Raw genomic sequence first — 20,981 nt, forward strand, 5'->3', positions numbered from 1 at the left:
TGGACAAAATAGTTTTATTGATACAAGAATATTGAGCTCTAAGTTCAAGAAATATTTTCTTATGTGCAGAATGTTTTTCTCATTATAAGAACTGTTAGCTAGCTCTTAGCTCAAGAAATGTTTTCTTGTATACAGAATGAGGTTCTTGCTACAAGAATAATTAGCTCTTAGTTCAAGAATTTTTTCTCATGTGCAGAATGGTTTTCTTACTATAAGAACAGCTCTTCAAGAAATGTTTTCTTGTATACAGAATGATTTTCTTGCTACAAGAATAATTGGCTCTTAGTTCAAGAAATCGTTTCTCATGTGCAGAATGGTTTTCTTACTATAAGAACAGTTAGCTCTTAGTTCAAGAAATGTTTTCTTGTATACAGAATGATTTTTTTGCTACAAGAATAATTAGCTGTTTGTTAAAGAAATCTTATATGCAGAATGGTTTTCTTATTATAAGAACAGTTAGCTCTTAGTTCAAGAAATGTTTTCTCGTATACAGAATGATTTTCTTGCTACAAGAATAATTAGCTCTTAGTTCAAGAAATCGTTTCTCATGTGCAGAATGGTTTTCTTACTATAAGAACAGTTAGGTCTTAGTTCAAGAAATGTTTTCTCGTATACAGAATGATTTTCTTGCTACAAGAATAATTTAGCTCTTCGTTCAAGAAATCTTTTCTTATGTGCAGAATGGTTTTCTTATTATAAGAACTGTTAGCTAGGCTCTTAGTTCAAGAAATGTTTTCTTGTATACAGAATGATTTTCTTGCTACAAGAATAATTAGCTCTTAGTTCAAGAAATATTTTCTTGTCTACAGAATGGATTTCTTATTACAAGAGCAGTTAGATCTTAGTTCAAGATATCTTTTCTTATATACAGAATATTTTTCTTATTACAAGAACAGTTAACTCTTAGTTCAAGAAATCTTTTCTTGTCTACAGAATGGTTTTCTTACTACAAGAACAGTTAGCTCTTAGTTCAAGACATCTTTTCTTGTGGGCAGAATGGTTTTCTTGCTATAAGAACAAATAGCTCTTAGATCAAGAAATATTTTCTTGTGTAACAGTTAGCTCTTCGTTCAAGAAATATTTTCCTGCGAACAAGATAGATATTCTTCCTGTAAGAACCCGTAATTCTTATCATGAGAAGAATATTCTTAAGTATGGGTTTATTAGCTTTAAGAAATAAATTCTGAGAATAAGAACAACGTGGCGTGGGTTTCTTGAATTTTCTGGAAACGGGGATTCTTGTTCAAAGAATAAGGTTCTTGCTGACAGTAAAAAGGTCTTTGCACAAGAAAAAAATTATTCTTTTAGTGCAATGCAAGAACATGAATCTTAATCTATTTCTACGTATCACAAGAATTTTGGTCTTGACAGAAGAAATATATTCTGGGTGTGAGATGAAGTAAGAAGCTATTTCTAGCAGATAAGAATGTAGTGTTCTTGGGATAAGAACGAAAATCTTGAAAGAATAAAATAACTTCCAGATTTATAGAATTTTAGGCTTGTATTGAGAACTGCAGTCTTTGTATAAGAACAATTGTCTGCATCACGAATCTTACTGTAAGAATAAGATTCTAGATGTAACCAACAATAACTTATATAGAAACCTATAAGAAAAATATTCTTACTGCAAGAAAAAGTCTATCAAGAAAAAATTACTTAATTCGTGGACAAAATTTCGTTCTTAAATACAGAAAAATTTGCTTCACGGAAGAAATATTTTCTGACTGTAAGAAAAAACAGGAATGCTAGAAATGTCATTTTTGGTAGTGCAGGACACTACAGCAGGGGGCTGGTCCGCTGGTAGTGCTGTGTGTTTGACCTTCCCACACTCTCATATGTGCTAAGCAGAGAAAGAAGTGTGTACCATTTTTAAGTCTTTGCTATGACCCGGCCGGGGTTTGAACTCACGATCTCCGGGTTACAAAGCGAACACTCTACCAATTGAGCTATTGCACCGGTCACTATTTAACGCTACAGTTATCATATTGCAGTAGTTCTGTAACATAATTTAACTATAAACAGTGGCGTTGCTACCAAGGGAATCCGTACCTTGTAAAAACGGTATATTTTGGATTTAAGACTTACTTCTAGTTCTCAGGCCGTCCAACTCGGGGCGTATTTGGGGGAGTGGCACTGGGAGAAGAACTTTCACCTCATAGGGTCGGTCCAAAGGTAGTTTGTCCTAAGAACGAGAAAACTTTCGCCTCATTGGGTTGGTCCAAAGGTAGTTGGTCCAAAGTCCAATTTGAGGTGAATTTGGGGGGAGGGTGGGCACTTGGGGAAGAACTAACAAACTTTCACCTCATAGGGTTGGTTCAGAGGTCAATGACCTAACGGGTACATATGGTAAAAACCATTACGAATAAAGTGGCGTTTAACCCTACCTAGACCTGGCTTTTTTTGACATGGGGGGGACCGGGGGGGGGGGGCTCTTTTGACCCCCCTAAGAACTCGCGAACGGTATGTCGTATGACCACCAAATTTTCAGAGAATGGTGTACTAGAAAAAAATGTATCATATCTACAATTTTTATGTCGTTATGACGTAAGATGGCGTCATTATGACGTCATTAATGTGATTTTATTGGCCAAAACCGTCTAAATAGGTTTTTCCCTGAAAACTAAATGGTATTCAACATAACTGAGTTTATGACAGAATATTAGGGTGTACTAAGTCTCATGTTGCCCATAGCAACACCGGTGACGTCATAAAATGACGTCATGCATATTTAAGATATCCGCCATCTTGGATCATCAATCTTGAATTTTCAAAAATATTTTTTTTTCATGATAAAGCCTAAAATACATTGTAAACATACTAAAGACCTTCATTTAAACCTTTTTTGGAAAAAGAAATGGAAGTATTGATGAAATTTTAATGAAAATAACCTGTATATACCTGTTCTAATGATATGGTCCGCCATCTGGCCGCAACTTGTAACTGTTAAAGTACGTGAGCCAGTCATAAGTTTCTCACGAGAATTTGGTAATAATCATGCACTTAAGAGATAAGGCTATTCTAGCATATCCTCATGAATTATGCAAATTAGGACCCGATTTAAATAAATTATGTTTAGTGATGTTCATCTTCACTGAACTTCCAGTATGACAAGTGCTGAATTCCTAGCAATTACCATTAAAACATTGTATAGTTTAGATTAATTATGCAGATTGCAAATTTTACGTATATTACAATATTTGTTTAAGATCTTGTACAGATGTCACAAGTGTTTCATAGCCCTAATATTGAACACTAATAATATTTATATAATTTCTTCATTGATTATGCAAATCTTACCATCAAATATTCATGACCCTAGCATGTCCAGATCGCGAGATAAACCAAAATGTATATATATAGAGCAACCTACACTGTCATACGAAAACCCTGACCTAGAACAAGTTCTCTTGAATTTCTACAAAATAATTCTCCGTGTCCCTAGAAGCTCCGTCACCGCCGCCGTAAGGGGAGAACTAGGAGCGTTTCCGTTATATATTGACACCCAAACTCAGCTCATCAAATACTGGCTCAGACTGCACCACCTGCCTAATGATAGAATTGTTAAAAAAGCCTATGATATCGCTGTAGAACAAGAACAGGACTGGGTAATACATATACAAGATATGCTATGTAGACACGGTTTCCAAAATATTTGGCTAAACCCAACAGTTGACGCCAAGCATTTTGGAAAGGTGTTCAAACAATGACTGCAAGACACATTTGTTTCTGGCTGGAGGCAAAACATAAGAAATTACAGTAAACTACAAACCTATATTAAATTCAAAACGGACTTCACTTTTGAGAAGTACCTCTCATCAATCCAAAACAAATCATTTGTTGCTAACATAACCAAACTGCGAATCAGTGCACATCGTTTAGAAATAGAAAAAGGTCGTCATAAGAATGTACCAGCCACTCAGAGACGCTGTCCTACATGTAAACACAATGTTGAAGACGAATTTCACTTCTTATTATTTTGTCCCACGTACACTGAAGAAAGGCTGACACTTATGAACATGATCTCACGTAACTCAAACCTCACTTTACCTAGAACAAGCTCAGATACTTTTAATTTACTTATGTCATGTCCTGAACCAATATCCTTATATATAGGCCAATTCATATCTTCCGCTCTCTAGAAAAGAAACCATATCATCTCTGACACTTCGAATGAGTGTTAATACTGTATCCATGTCCCATATATATTGTATAACTCATAGTACACAGTTACAGCGTAGCGTCTAGAGTTAGTCATTTAGAAGTAGATTTTAGTATTGTTATTCTTGTCTATACTTGCCATACATTGTACCTGTTGCAATTGTTGCGCAATAAAGATTGATTGATATCAAGACCAGAAGATCTGCTGCAGTACCAAGGAAGCCACTAGGGGGCCCAAACTCATCATTTCTAGATTTATTCACACCATACCAACCCACTATGAAACTAATCCATCCAGCCGTTCTTGAGTTATCTTGTTGAAAAAAATTAATTATCTTGGGAATGCATTCGTGGAATTCTTAAAATATTTTCAACTTGCTAATAGTCGGATTCTCAATTTGACAAGGAGAACAAACTGCAAATGCATTAAGGTTATCTTTACAGCTGGAAACAGCTTATTGTGCTGAGCACAACGACCGTCTGAAGACAACATATGGCTCATTAATCACAATAGATAATCACCAAAGGGCCAGTAACTTTTTGGCCAGTACAATTTTTGCCTTATTATTTTCTTATGAAATAATAGCTCCTATTTCACGTACACTTTACGTACACTTATGCCATTGTAGATGCTTTTTTCACAACAATTTTTTTCCTGATACATTTTAGAAGTGTTCACCAAATTTGATGCTGGTAGTATGTTGATAATTTCTAAAAATTAGCAAAAAACTGTCTTGGGGTCCGCGCGGAGGGTTAAAAGAGTAATGTCTCATGAATATTTGTACCAAGTTTGGTGCTTGTATCACAATTTGAAAGATTATTTCAGTTATCTGCCCCACTACTATGACCAATTACATCTATACTTGCATTAAATACACCGTTTTTCAGGTAATTGTTCATATGATAATCAAAATATCACACAACACACCATTAAAAAGGTTATTAAAGGTTATTATTAAAAAGTCCCGTCTTAAATGTCAAGTCACATATATATTAAAGTGTGATCCGCTGTTTTTTTTTCGGTGTTTAGTGTCCTGGAAAGTAACCTATAACCAGCTTGTAAATTAAATCTGTTATTGTTAAAATGTCATCAGTCCTACCAGTGTACGTTATGCCGATCAGCAACACATGGCTTTCTTCACATGTTTACATATGCTTGTAACTGAATATTCAATAGGAATAAAGGTTTATGATTTAGGGGTTAATGACCCGCCCCGAGGTGAATATGGTGTGATAAAGCCTTGTCAGTTGCTATAACCACCGAATAAAGCCGCTGAGTGAGCGCAGCGTACGAGGTGGCTTTATGAGGTGGTTATAGCAACTGACAAGGCTTCATCACACCAAATTCACCGAGAAAGGGCGGGCCATTAAAGGAGTACTAACCTCCAGAAGGAGGTGCTATATTTCGACAGGCATTTATTTTTGGAAGTGAAAAATGCATATTATTTTACAGTATACAATTAAATGCCCATTTTGCGAGCAAGTCTTAAAACGCATCGAATCCAGGACAAACTCTCCAAATACCCTCAAAACTATCCCAGAATACACCACGCTACCCCATTGGTGTCTATGTTTTAAACAAAAAGTTACGTTACAGACCTCATTTCGGGGGCGATAAGAAAAATTCGTACCGTTTTGTGTTCTTTGGTATCTTACCAACCATTTCCCTTCTTGGTGTCCTTATCGCCCCTCATTTATGCCGCAAATATTGATGATGAAAAAAACGGCGTAATCTAGTTATCTTTTTCATAAGTGGCGTAATCTAATTATCTGTTCAAGTTATACTTACATGCAAATAAGTTGAGAAACTCAAAACACACAGGATGAAACTGGCGCCCACTGTATTCGACATCATGATATTATAATATCCAAGCCACAGGTCAAGCAAAGTAAAGCAAGTAATTTCTCAATAATCAGCTTGTTAGTGTGCTTGTCTCCTACCATTTTCGCCAAAAAAAATGTTTATGTTGACCTGAAGTGTATGAGTATTGCGTAAGCCAGAGTTCCCGGATGTATCAATTGTGGTTCAGCATGGGGGAAAATGATATTTATATCACTTTACAAACATGCGCCGCGCAACTCGTACAAGCGAAATTATGTAAAAAGTCGGCTAGTTATGTATTCATTGCAGCATGATGTATCGGAAAATAGCACTTCGTTCTGGAGGTTAGTACTCCTTTAACGCTATTATTATATGGCCCATCAAAACTTACACAGTAAAGAGTGACACATTCCTGTACAATACATACAAACTTAAATAGAACATTGTGTACCATCCGGAGTCACATGAGGTCACTGGGGGAGGGCGTGTTCTATCTGGGTCAACGTCAGGGAACAGGTGTTCTTATGGGAGTCACCCGAGGTCATTGGAACACAACTCAGGTTGGCACGTGGGCATGGTGGCCTTGAAAAGGTGCACTTAGATGCACCTGTTCCACCATGCCCCCCATTTATATTATGTATGTGGTCAATCGTAATAAATAAATAAATAAATAAATAAATAAATAAAGTTATTTTTTGGATTTTTACAACAAAGTGTTGTTCTTTTTGGGTCACCTGAGGTCATATGCAGGTGATTATTGGGTTGTTTAATGTATGGATTGGAAAGAATAAAGACCCGGTTTTTACTCTATTTGTGACATTACGGCGACATAAGGAATGTGGCATGGAGCCTTCTGATTGGTCAACGTCACCCGGCTATATGATAACAGTCAATACAGCCTGGGTATAACATAGAATATACGACTTACAGTCTTCTATTCTTCATTGTGTAGATAAACATAATAATCATTAGAATTTTCACTACACATTTACTATTTTCGGTCTAGCAGTGTGGACCTTTGTACATCACTCTCTAAAAGTTTGTCATAGATCTTGATTCTTAAATACTGAGTGGTCAGCTTCATTTTTTTTCTAATTTAACCTCTTTACATTCTGCTGTATCATTACACGGCCACTATTGATGATTGACGATCTAGATTGTCAACCAAAGATTATAAATACTACGTCGATGAAGGTTAGACATCCAGGTAATACGATACGCCAAAAAGCAGTTACTCAAGCAACTGGATATGATTTTGAAAACGTCAGACGTTTCAGCTATTATCCACTAGCTTTCGTCAGTGACTGAAGGACCAGACGAAAAATGCAGGTTTATAAGCACAAACTATTGATTGATAAAGTGAATAAAGTGAATACAAATTTTTGGAAGTCTAAAAAGGAACAAAATTCAGAAAAGTCAAGAAAAGATAATACAAATTAGTCAGAAAGCTCCTGTTATACAGAACAGGACGAAAGCTAGTGTATATATATACTAGCTGAAACGTCTGACGTTTTCAAAATCATATCCAGCTGCTTGAGTAACTGTTTTTTGGCGTATTATTAATACTGTTACAAACAGACACCTTTGCGTGACTACTGTAGTACATCACTTTTTTCCACTATATTCATGTCTCACCATTTATCTTAATCTTATTGTGACAATTTTTCCCATAACACTTTACAATTGAGATTCTACACAACTTCTTTACAACTAAGCAAAGTTAGCATAAATTGCTTTTAACATTTACAGAGCTACGATTGTATAATTTCTTTATCATAAACCCATGCTTTTGATGTTATAACTGTAGAACCATATGTGTGCAGCCTTGCATGTTAAAATGTACGGCTTAGTCTTCTACATATATTCTTGACTGACTTGTTACAATACACAGAGTAAAAAAACTCGGTAATAAGTGGCAGGTGTCTGTACTAAGTGCTGTAATTTTAACAATGCAGAAGAAACGAGAAGAAAAGTAAACATAAACATATTTAAGAAAGGTAACATTTGCAAAGCAAATGCATAATGTGTACCTTCGCGTATGGTCTGCTCTGTTAATTCTTACTCATTTGACAAATACATTCATATATATGGTCAGACAGTATAAATCCCTCCTAATGATAAAATTGCAACATCATGTAACCCGTGTAACCCAACACGTTACCATATCAGGCCATTGGCCAGGTCAAAGGTATGTGTTTGGAACGAAAGAAGAAGAAGAGGAAATTTAGCCAAAACAATATGTTTTCCTTCGGTAAACAGAATTCTTTTATAAAAATGACTAAATTTTGCTGAGCGTACAGATTTGAGAACATGTCTTTAAAATATATAGGGACAAAAGTTAAGGATATTTCTCCATTTAGGATGGAGGATGCTGACAGATGAACCCCCTCATCTTACGGGTGCAACCCTCGTCGTCCCACATGGGGTATCCAGTGGGGCCTGACCAGTACTGTCCACATCTCGGCGGCCGATAGTAGTAAGTTGGCTCGCCTGGATTCCATCCCTATTCGAAAAATTAAGACAGCTCTAAAAATACCAAAGATCCCTATTCTGCTTAATCAAATTGAATTTGTATCAAACCCCCATATAAACATAGACATAATAATACATATTGCATTTTTGTACCTCGGCAATCATGTATATATTACCAGGACTCTGTAACTGTATTTTTAAAATGTATGTATATTATTGCACCATTGTTCATAATTTGTATATTTCACTAAGCATGTATTTTGTAAATTGTAATATGCATTATATGTGTGTCTAATTATGTTCATTTTCCCCCCAGGGTGTCCCTTAGTACTAGTCCTAACTAGTTGGGACACCCTGGCTTCTTTGTAAGCCAAATAAATAAATAAATACTCGTAAATAGATAGATACCAAAGAGGTTACTATATTTTCGCACTGTTTTATAATTATGAAATGCATTTCGATAATCAGATGGGGGCAATCTAAATTATTGCATGATACTAACTTACTTTGGTGCATTTTTCTATGATACATAGACGTTATTGGTTGCATGTGTTACTAGTACTCAAATGGATGGTGCAAAAACGTAAACGGGGTCATTCAGTAAGTGGATGGCATTCAATAAATGAAGGCGAAGAAATCAGAATTATCATTCTAGGACATTAATAAAAACAACATAACTTTTTAAATGATCATAAGATTTCAATCATTGTTTTTCTTTAATGAATATACAAGTCGTACCAGCATACCTCGTACCCGTTGTCACCGACCACCGACCCGTCCACCCAATACCAGGTTCTGTCTTTCTCCTCCATACCGATCCAGTGTTGCTTGTTGCCTCCTTCCGTTTTGACCAGATCTCTCAGAGCGACGTCCAGTTCTTCCGTTTTCGGCATGGCCAGTGTGGCTCCTTCCTTCCTGCATGTCATCTTGGCTTCATGATAGAGCTTTCCGGCGTTGAACCAGAACCAGCCAGATGAAACGAGCCTGATGCAGGTCCCGGCGAGAAGTCTGTAGCCGTTTTTGCAGCGGGGAACTGGGAAGAACAGTTCATCAGTTGCCCATCCCCAGAATGCAATGCGAAAATAGGGGGTAACCCTCATTTGCATAGGACTGGAAGACATCGGAATGATCCTGTTGACGTTGCCTTTTACTGTGTTTTGAGATGTTGGGGCATTTTATGCTCAACATTAATTAAATTACTATGGGCCGAATCTGAAAACAAAAAGAGAATGAAGTTTAAGTGTTCTTTTTAACATGGAACATGTGGTTTGTAACGTTACAGCATCATATAGCGTTACCACTATAACGTTACAAACCACATATTCAAAAAAATTCATTCGCTATTTGTTTTGAGATTCAACCCATAGTAATTTAATTAATGTTGAGTTTTAAATGCCCCAACACCTTAAAACACAGTGAAAAGTAAGCTGTTTAATGTCAACAGGATCATTCGGATGCCTTTCAGTGCTATGCAAATGAGGGTTAACCCCCCCCCCCATTTTTAAAACTATCAGCCATGCATATAAATCCCTCTGTCATTGTTAGAATTAGTATTGCCTTAATAGAAGTAGTTACAGAAGGTAATGGTGTAATTTTCAGCAGGTCTCTGATGAGGACTGTGCGGACTTTGGTCTTGGCTCTAAGTCGGGCCAGGTTGAACAATCTCCCATCACTGCGAGTGTGTAGATGGACACCTTGTGTAGAGTGGCCAAACGCAAAATTCAGCAGCATAGAGAAGAAGATCCCGAACAAGGTCGGAGCGAGGACACACCCTTGCTTCACGCCACTCCGGATTTCGAAGGGTTCAGAAGTCTCTCCATCGTAGCTGACCACACCCTTCATGTCCTCATGAAAGGAGATGATGATGCTGAGAAGCTGTGGGGGACAACCAATCTTCTTCAGCACCTGAAACAGACCCTTCCTACTCACAAGGTCAAAAGCCTTGGTCAGATCGATAAAGGCGATGTATAACGGCCTCTGCTGTTCACGGCACTTCTCTTGCAGTTGTCGTACAGAAAAGATCATATCTATTGTAGATCTCTCTGCGCGGAAACCGCACTGCGATTCCGGGTAAACCCTGTTGGCCAGTACTTGCAGCCGAGAGAGAACCACTTTGGCGAAGACTTTCCCCACGATGCTCAGTAGGGAAATGCCTCTGTAGCTGTTACAGTCACTGCGATCTCCTTTGTTCTTATATAGGGTAATGATCTTAGAATTGCGCATTGACTGGGGCACTTTGCCCTCCCTCCAGCAAAGACATAGTAAGTCATGTAATGGTTTAACCAGAGCAGGTTTGCCAGACATAATGATCTCCGCTGGAATGTTGTCTTCCCCTGGTGCTTTCCAGCTTGGCATGGAGTCTATGGCTTTGCTCAACTCTTCCATTGTGGAAACGGCGTCCAGTTCTGCAATGACAGGCAGGTCATCAATGCTGTCAAGCGCATTTTGAGAGACTGCGTTTTCTTGTGAGTAAAGATCGAGGTAATGCTCAACCCAGCGTGACATTTGCTTCTCTTTATCAATGATGGTCTCCCCCGACTTTGCTTTAAGCGGTGCACACTTTTTGATTGATTTTCCAGTTGCTCATCAGAGACCTGCTGTTTGCTGATGACGCAGCACTGACTGCACACGTGGAGCAGGAACTACAACAGTTGATCAACCAGGTCGCTCATGCCTGCAAGGAGTTTGCCATGATTGTCAGCATCAAGAAAACTGTCGTCATGGGGCAGGATGTTCCAAGGCCACCTGCTATCACCATAGACGCAGAGGTTCTCGAGGTGACAGACCACTTCACCTACCTCGGATCAACTGTCACCCAAAACCTGTCTCTTGACAAGGAACTTGATAGGCGGATAGCCAGAGCTGCTGGTATCATGACCAAACTTGGAAAGAGAGTTTGGAACAACCACCTCTTGACCCTAAAAACAAAACTCCAAGTTTATCGCTCATGCGTTCTCAGCACACTGCTGTACGGCAGCGAGTCTTGGACGACCTATGCCAGGCAAGAAAACCGACTCGAAAGCTTCCACTTGCGCTGCTTGAGGCGTATCCTTGGGATCTCCTGGAGGGATAAGGTACCTAACACCATTGTCTTGGGAGCGTTCTGGCTCTCTGGGCTTGCATCTCCTCCTCTGCCAACGTCGCTTACGATGGCTGGGTCATGTTCACAGAATGAAGGATGGGCGTATCCCAAAGGACATCATGTATGGCGAGCTTGCCTCAGGAAGACGTCCTATAGGTCGCCCAGCACTTCGCTTCAGGGACGTTTGCAAACGTGATATGAAATGCACTGACATCGACCCAACCAGCTGGGAACAGCTCGCGGCTGACCGCAGTGGCTGGCGACACGCAGTCAAGGTTGGCATAGTGAGAGGACAGGCAAAACGCTGCGAGCAGCTGGAGACTAAGCGCCAGAAGCGTAGAGAGAAACAAAACACACAGAATGTCTCAACTTTCCTGTGTCCCAACTGCGGTCGGGACTGTCACGCCAAGATAGGTCTGATAAGCCACTCCAGACGCTGCACACAACGGAAGGACATCTAGAGTGCTACCATCATCTCACGAGATGGAAGGATGCCTACTAATAGAAGTAGTTACAGAAGGTAATGGTGTAATTTACACTGGCATGTTAAATGCTTGGGCTGGAAGCTACCAACTTTGCTCATTCCTTTGTTGCACATCTCCATTTTCTGCATCTGTGCTTTAAATATAATGTAGTGTATGTAATGAAAATCCTTATAAGGGTTATGAAATATAAATGTCTAACCATGTATGTTGCCAAATGAGTCGCCGTGTATGGGTAGTGGACGTGCAACTGCCTGATCTCTCTCAGTCGTTAAAAGTGCAGTCTCCTTCTGGATCAATTATAGGGGAAACTATACTAAATTAAAAGTTTCAATTGATTCAAGATCTAAACCTGGGATTTTTATATACCTTAGGCCACACTGATTTAATTTTATGGATGACATCCTCTGAAGACCCCAAACTAGTGCGCCGGGGCAAATAAAAAAAATTCCGGCCAAAAATAAAAATGCTACTAAACCACAGGGATATAAAGCAGGTATTGTGAATTCGCGACAATACATAGCGACGTATACGACAAGCATGTACATATATGCTGGCTTTTTGCGGAATTTATGAATCAGCATTGTATGTATGTACAATGTACTGAGTTGTGGAGCTTCAGTAGCCTGGGTGCGATCCTCCATAGTTACCAACGGCTCCGCATTGTCGCTAACTACCATGGATTACCAAGGCCTAGAGCCAGGCCAGAGCTTTGGAGGACGTGATCTTTTTTGTGTGTGATAACAGGCGAAAATCAATGCGCGCGCGGATGCCATCCATAAAATTGAGTCGCTGTGGCCTTATAGGAAGATGGAAGCAAGAGTAATTATGGTAATAATGATAAAGGAAAAAGCATAACATAATTAAGCTATACATTCATTCATCCCTCAGAAAACTATCGATTTTCAAGCTACATTATTTTTTTTACTCTCCTCTCATCTGTTTCTTATTTCTTTATTGCAATGTAAGGTTTGCTTCGAGGTGTTTAGGTCACTGTAAGGCAGTTTTATTTGTCCAAGTAAGTATCAATTGCAAACAAACTGGCAATGAAAACATACATTGCCATGGCGACGGTGGTTGATGTTAGGGTTATTGTTTGCATGGCACTGCCATCATTTCATGATTTTGAGCAAGACAGATACAGTGCACTCCTCCCCCAAGTGTATAGTGAACGAGCCCCGGGGTCACAGAAAGTATGGCCATCCCTGGCAGACAGGTCTTCTGGGTCTTCCCAAGGGTTTCCAGGAATGTGGACATACATGTGGGTCAGAGACATGCCTGTGGTCTTCCCAAGGATTTCCAGGAATGTGAACATAGATGTGGGTTAGAGAAATGCCTGTGGACATTCCATTCCTGTGGACAAAATGCCCGTACAATTCCTAGAATTCTTGCGAATTGCACACAATACTGTACCATTAGGCTCCTCCCTGAGACGTCGCCAAAGAAAAGCCATGAAAAAGAAGGAATTTAGTGACCTTGACTTACTTTGGTTGATGTGCCTGTTTTGTCGGTTGAGATCACTCCTGGCAGAGAAGTTGACTGGTCAGACTGTGTGTCTGCCATCTGTGGCAGTCCAGTTGTGTTGTCCGGTAGGGTAGTCGCCAGCCAGGCCTGTGCAGGAGTCATCTTTGACAGTGCCGGTGACACCATGCGACTTTTCATCATACGTTTGTTTGGAGACTCTTTAAAAGGCGGGTCAGTGTTCTGAAAAAGGTATGACCAAATTGATATATAAACAGCTAGAGGTCGGAGATCCTATGTCTTCGTCAGAGGTACATTATTCTAGAGAAATGAACATGTGTAAATCTTTACTCTTTTTTAAATTATCAATTTGGTCTAGAGTTCAAAATAATCTCTGTACTCTTTTTTATGCTACGGAATACCCTGAAAGGGTTCGCCACAGATTTTACAGACGCGCCGTCACCCGTTTTACCCCCCCCCCCACGTTATTTGATTTTGGACTAATACTGGAAAAAACTGTTACAAGAAATTCTGCTTACTGTACTATGATGAAAGTGTTACGGCAGTGTCGTAAAATATAATAAGAGATGTGATAAAGGAAAGAATCGGAACAGGGCAACTACTGCTGTTTTGTTAATTTATTTTTATGATGAATAGAGGACTAGTTTCTTGTTACACTGCATGTGTTCTTTTATTCAATTTGTGTCCTAACATTTGGATTTCTACAGTATATTCCAAATCTGTTTCTTAAAAAAATGCAATTTTAATAATTCAAGATTTCCGATCCAAGATGGCCGACAGCTTAATTATGCATGGCGTCATTTTATGACGTCATTATGACCCCAGTGTTGTTGCCAGGGGCAAAAAAAGTCTTAGCAGAAATTAATACTCCAGCATAAACACTTTGTTAAAGTTTGGTTGTATTCCTTCGAGTTTTACGGGAAAAAATTGAAGGTTTTACCCCTAAAAAGCTCACAAATGAGCACAGAAAATGTTGTTATGAACTAATGTTATTACTACACAATTCTCTGACAATTTGGTAGTCCTACGATAAGTGGTCGTTGAGTTACATGGGGCGGACCTCAAAAGACCCCCCCTCCCGTCTGAGCATGTGCAAAAAAGCCTCGTCTGAATAGGGTTAACTGTTTAATGTATATTTACTATTGCAGACCGATGTACAATTTTAAAGGCGCTTAAATATGTGATTGAAATAATAATTTAAATATGTAAATATAATAAAGTTAATAATGTCTACTATATAGGGATCATGTCATCATTTAAAAGCTAAAAATCATCATCAAATGCATAACACATGGGGTTCTGCCATGATTACAGTAAATACTATGACTTTTGATATTGCTGCAGAGAGGGCATCACCTTAGGGCCCTGTCACACTTCTGCGAATAGACTTGCGTATGAGTTGCGTACGGACAATTTTTTCATACGCAGCCATACGCAAACTGCGCACTTCATATGCATCTCAGTCGTTTTGTATAAGTTTTATGAACGCCGGCATACGCACAGCACATGCAACGCCCGGCTCAGTACGCAGCGTGGTTTTGAGCATGCCTAAAACTACGCTGCGTACGCTGTTACGCAGTTGATGCGTTTTTAATATGTAATGCATCGGTCAAGCACGGTACGAGTACGCTATGTCTTCGTGGGGGACACGCGGCTCATACGCTGATCTGCACCTGGAACTGCACCTGTGCACAAGCTGCGTACAATGGACGGATGCATTGCGTACTTACAGCGCTTCAGTACCGTTCGTATTGCAACAGGACAGCGCATTGTACGTATTTGTAACTAATGAGAAGCGCAGAGGTTGCGTACAGATCTAGATAGCGAATTGCCGAACACCTTGGCAACACCCGGGGTACCGGCTCCTCTGGACCCCGTGGTTAACAGACCTCCTGGAGCATTTTACGTATGATGTGACAAAAATAATATGTTTAATATGTTATTATTGGCTCTTTCTAATATGTTTTGCAGAAAAGTAGATGATTTTCGGGAAAACGTCTTTCCTAGGGTGCAGTTTGTTTTACAAAAATGCATTTTGGCACTTTTTAACTCAAAAGAACACCCCTGTACCGCCTCCATATCCATATCGCATCAATATATCTAAATCTAACATAAATATGTGCTTTTTGTTGCCTGTACCTTGAAATAATGCGCCAGTTGCATGTTTTTGTGTCGGTAGATTGTAGTGTGTGTAGTGTCCATGCTATTTGTGTGTATGCGCAATTGTAAATTGTCTGTATTGCAAGTATGGGTGTTTCCAAATTATTAAGGGAGGGCATTTCTTGCCATCCCCAATTCATCAAGGCTATAACAGTCTAACTGTTATGTTTGTTACAAATTGTATAAAGACTGGGTACGTGTATTCAATTTACCTGACAAGGTATTACAGGAAATTGACCAGGGCTAGGGCGAAATGGAAACAAACACATTTTATCTAAGTTGAGGGCGGCTCATGAATGACTCCCTGCGAATTAAACAGCAGGAAGCAGCAGGGAATACGTACACAAGACGCTTGGCATTCGTCGGAAGTGCGTTAGGCATCCGGTGGGCATACGCTGAGTGCGTCCGGACTACGCTTGGCCTTCGCAATGCATTTGAACGCCACACGGATGTCAAATGCAATCTATGCGCTGAATTCGTTATTTATACGCTACAAGTGCGTTACAGTAACGTTACGTATTGTGCGTACGGCAGAAATGTCTGTACGCAACTTAAACGCAATGGCTATTCACAAAAGTGTGACAGGGCCCTTACTAAGTACATTACTAAAAAGCGGATGCCTAAAGCCTTGGTCACAATCCGCCGTACGTGCTTCTGCGTACTGTCTACGTGCAAAAACGTGGACAAACTTAGGGCATCCGTGCGTGGTGAGTACCGCCTCCGTACGGAATCCTACGGATTTGGAAGCGCGCAGACACGCCGTAGAACTTTAGGTGCATGTAAAACTTTTTCTACGTGCGGTCTGCGGATTCACCACCCGTGCGTGCGAGTACGAGCGACGCGCGTTCCCCGTACGCACCATACCTAAGATGCACGTGTGAGTACGGCCTCCTTACGGTAAAGTTGCAATCGCACAGAGATCGTACGTTGTAAGCACGTACAACTCACGTACCACTTACAAATTGCGCAAACGTGCGAGTGACGTGCGAATAACGTGCGTCGACGCCACTCCTTCCCTACCTTTTCAGAAAAAAACGCAGCAGACGTAGCCTCCCAAAAACGTACGGACAAAAAGCGCGTACGGCGGGTTGTGACCAAAGCTTTAACGAATACCTTGTTCTCTATGGAGTTGAGATACATGAAAACACAAGCTCCTGCTCCCAACAGATGTGCCATTGGAACAGCGATGGCGAGAACACGGAGTAGGAGGGAGCGCTGAGGCGTGTTTCGCTTTTGGCGTCCACAAACATTTGCAGCACTGGTGGTGCATCCTGTGTGTAGCCAATAATTGATGTTTGTTATCACATTTACCTCCATGAAAAATAAAGGGTATAGTTTTTGGCGCGTCTGTGTGTGTGTGTGTGTGTGTGTGTGTGTGTGTGTGTGTTTGTGTTTGTGTTTGTGTTTGTGTTTCCGCACATTTGTTGTCAGCATAACTTCAGAACGCCTTTACGGATTGTGATGATATTTGGTATGCTGGTAGGTCTTAGGAAGCCAAAGGTCAAGGTCAAATATGGGCCTCCTGGTGGCTGACCTTGATACTGCAGCAGAACTTCCTGTTTTTGTATCTTTTGCAAGGCAGGGAAAACAGATGTGCAGGCAGCGCGGTTTGATTGATGAGGTTCTCCCTCTGGACGCCTGAGTTGACCGGATCTATCACAGCCTGACCAGCAGGCCTGCAGGCATGAACATGGGGTTGACCTTTGACCTCATATGATTGTCAAACGGACCCCGTTCGGGTGTTTGAGGGTTAAAGTTTTTGTGATGACTCGGTTCGGGGATCAAACTCACAGACTGTCGAAAGCAATAGGAACACTTCGCCATCGCACGGGAGATTGTAGGAAGAGAGAAATTTGCATGAACTGCATTTCTTACATTCTTTGAATTTGCATTGCATTTCTTCTTCAATTTGACATGTTTTTGATAGTCTTACTTTATTGTTTAGTCAATTAGTTAGTTAGTTATTTCATCGTGTTAGTTTATATTATTTTGTATCCATTTTGATTTAATCTGTTTGTTCGTTGTCACTTATTTATTATACACGTGTGTAAAAAGAGGTCATAAAAACAATTGGATTTTAGGAGAACCCACTCGATAAACCCTTAGGTTTCTTGGGTTCTCCCCCACATTTGGTTGTACATAGCTATTACATACTGTTTTTATTTTATTTGCAAACTGAAACAAGAAGCCATAGGTAACAATCCTCCGTGAAGTTTTATATATTTCAACAAAATCCCAAGCGTCAACGCCAGACCTACTGTGCAGACATTATAATTAGGCAACGGTTAATACAATGAAGGCGCGTCACAAGCATAAAACATACAAAGAGCTAAATCCATTACTGCTCCCAGGGCGTGTAAAGATACTGTGCTTCAAGTTCGAAGTTCATTTTAATTACACACACACAATCATTGCATTCACATAAAGATCGGACTATCATGGTCGTGTCTAGTAACAAAGACAGCCCCACCGTCTTACCGTGCCTGTACCTAATTAAGCGCGCCTGGAACCTGGCCAAATTCCAGCAAAAGTTGCGGTAAGCACCGCGAGTGTTACTACCGCCGGCCAGATAACCAGGATATCTGCTTGGAGTACCTCTGCTACCAGACAACTGCCTAAACTTACGGCCTATTCCACAGGATTGTAAAAGTAGGGATGTTTCTAAAATATGCATTTACTTCAATATCAAAACAGCAACGGTAAAAATAAAAAGACGTGCATCTTCCCGGACATAATGCCACACCACATGCGAAATTACACAGAAATGCGACGTACGGAAGAATGCGTTTTGGCTGCGAACATCTTCCAAAAAACTTGGTACCTCTTAAGCATAGGCAAAAACATCTGGAGCCACTTATCAAAACCACCCCGTATCTGCATGAAGTTACACCCCCACTGCTATTCCAAACAACGCGTTTTTCTGGACCATTCCAATTCGCCTCGTAATTGTAGGGGTGCGTCTGCAATATTACATTGACCGCGAAAGCAGCAACGGCAAAAAATACACATTCGTGCATCAACACGGGCATGCCCGCAGACGGCGTATGAAATTGCGTGCCGATTACACAAAGAGAACCCAGTGTTTTGACTGCGAACATGAAAAATCAGCCGATCACAACACTCCGTCCGGAGGTCCTGACCTCCTTAACGAAGTAATAAACAAACAAATAAACAAACAAACTGATTTAGACCTAGTCCGCCTGTTATCAAGTCTCTCATAGTTGGGGAAGGCTGTCTTCGGATCGCTAATGATTTTCCAACCGTCCAGCTCAACTGACCGCCCGGTAGGCGTGCTACGCCTGTAGGAGTTTGTAAAACCTACCGGGGAACCTAGCTCATTCAGGCGGTGAAGAGCCTCTGGAGCCCCGAAGAAAACCCGCCCCACCCGCGATAGACTGGACACCAGGCTAATAAATCCGAAAATAGCACATTATATATGGTGCCTTTATACCTACTTCGTTCAAATAAAATTGGAACTAAAATCAGATGTATCATGATCACTACACTACGTTTGATCAATTCTACCCGTGGGCGACGTCGCCATTTCTATCCGGAGTGTAGACTTATATGTGTAAGTAATCTTGTTTTTGGATTGAACAGCAGGATTTCAACGTTGAATTGTTTTTTTTTTTTCGTCTCTTTCCCAGACCAATCATAGATAGCTGTATCATGGTAGATATCACCATTACGCCTACGATTGGCCATTGAAGGCTAGAGTTAGATACGGTGTATCGAGGCCTTATGAAAGTACTTGCTACACACATTTTAATCCCACAAATTCTTCTGCACTACATAGCCCCGAGGATCTGCGGCCCCAAAAAAAAACCCAAAGAAAACAGTTGGTTGACCAGCTCAAACTCTAAGGGCTATATATAACCCTCCAGCTATTTTTCGTTATGGAGTTCTGGGACCCCCCTCTGAGACCCTCAAAAATCTAACAATTTATGGCTGAAAATTACTGAAATTACAATGGACACCATGGTAATTCTAATAATGATATGAACGGGTTTCTTTTGTCACATAGCATGGGTCTTCTACTTTTACAAAACAAAAATTGAAGATGCAACATTGAAGTTAAAAGGGTACACCAGGGGGTTACCGGAACCAATGAAATCAGAATTTTCGTCTTTCTAACTTTTAGTCATTTTTAAGCAGCTTTTTCTCCGTGACGCGGCAATTTTGATAAACGGTTTTACCGTTGCTGGAAAGAGGAACATCTGCTGATTCAAAAACAAGTGTCGTTTAATTGGGACATACATAACGTGGGCCGTGAACGAAGGGTCTTTATGGGGGTTTTCCGGGTTTTGGACCATAATAAATTAGGTAACAACGTCTCTTTACGGGGTAAATCATGGACATTTTTTGTGCAGCTGCATGAGATCAATGGACGATGTTAAAAAATGCTAAAAATAATTAGAAATATTCGTTGGGGTCCATATGGGGGATATTAGGATACTTAAAAAGCAAATTTAACTGCATTTACACATTTTATCCCATTTTATTTCTAATGTCCATTAGTAAGTACCTTTCAAAATCAATTTTGTGCATTTACTTTGTGCTAGATAATATGGAGGCTATGTTTGGGGGTTATCAGAACACCATGTGTGAAACTAGCTACCATATACACAAGCAGCATGGGTGCATACACGTAGATACAAGTACTTAGAATTAACAATCTAGCAATAGGACTAAGAATATGTGGCGTTTTAGCAAAATGTAACAGTAAAAACAGGCAAATTCAACTTAAGGCCACTGAAATAGAGGTTAGCCAAATATACTCAGGCTTTCATTATTGGATTAAATGAACCAGTTAACATTTACAGATAAAGGTACATCTGGTTCTACTCAGCTTATAAGATAAGGAAACCAATTCATCAAAAATTCATAATCTATTAAATTTTTACCAAATAAAAATTCCAGACCAGTTAGAATCACGTTACAATATAATGTCAATCAATTCAAATAACAAAAGTATCTCCATCATTGATTATATCATCATCGACTACTTCTTGATGTATTTATAACAATTCAGGCCTAAATTGCTGGATATTGTCATTATGCAAGCATTGGATTAAAGTTTTCAAGTATCCTTATACCCCCCATGCAGAGCCCCCTTAAACCGGTATTATTTTTGACAACGGTATACTATGCATGATTTTCCTCCAACTACACAAAAACGGCCATATATTGCCCTTTACTGCGACATTTTATCTGATCTATCTGTATGATCTAATACTAGCCACTTGGACCATGTACGTGTTATGTGTGGTCCAGTAATTAGACAAGACTTGTTTCTGAATGAAATGAAACCTGTTCTTCTATC

At 39.9% G+C, this 20,981-nt stretch overlaps 1 protein-coding gene across 1 annotated transcript; it reads right to left on the reverse strand.

The window, feature by feature from the left end:
* Nucleotides 1-8,336: 8,336 nt before the first annotated feature.
* On the reverse strand, nt 8,337-9,378 carry LOC109465673 (C-type lectin BfL-2-like). Its single transcript, XM_019763054.1, has 2 exons — nt 9,199-9,378; nt 8,337-8,483 (listed from the first exon to the last, which is right to left on the reverse strand). The coding sequence occupies exons 1-2, from the start codon at nt 9,376-9,378 to the stop codon at nt 8,337-8,339; spliced, it is 327 nt and encodes a 108-aa protein (XP_019618613.1).
* Between the last annotated feature and the right edge of the window lie 11,603 nt (nt 9,379-20,981).

Source organism: Branchiostoma belcheri, unplaced genomic scaffold (genome assembly GCF_001625305.1).
Source record: "Branchiostoma belcheri isolate BF01 breed outbred unplaced genomic scaffold, Haploidv18h27 scaffold156, whole genome shotgun sequence".
Classification (NCBI taxonomy): Eukaryota; Metazoa; Chordata; class Leptocardii; order Amphioxiformes; family Branchiostomatidae; genus Branchiostoma; species Branchiostoma belcheri.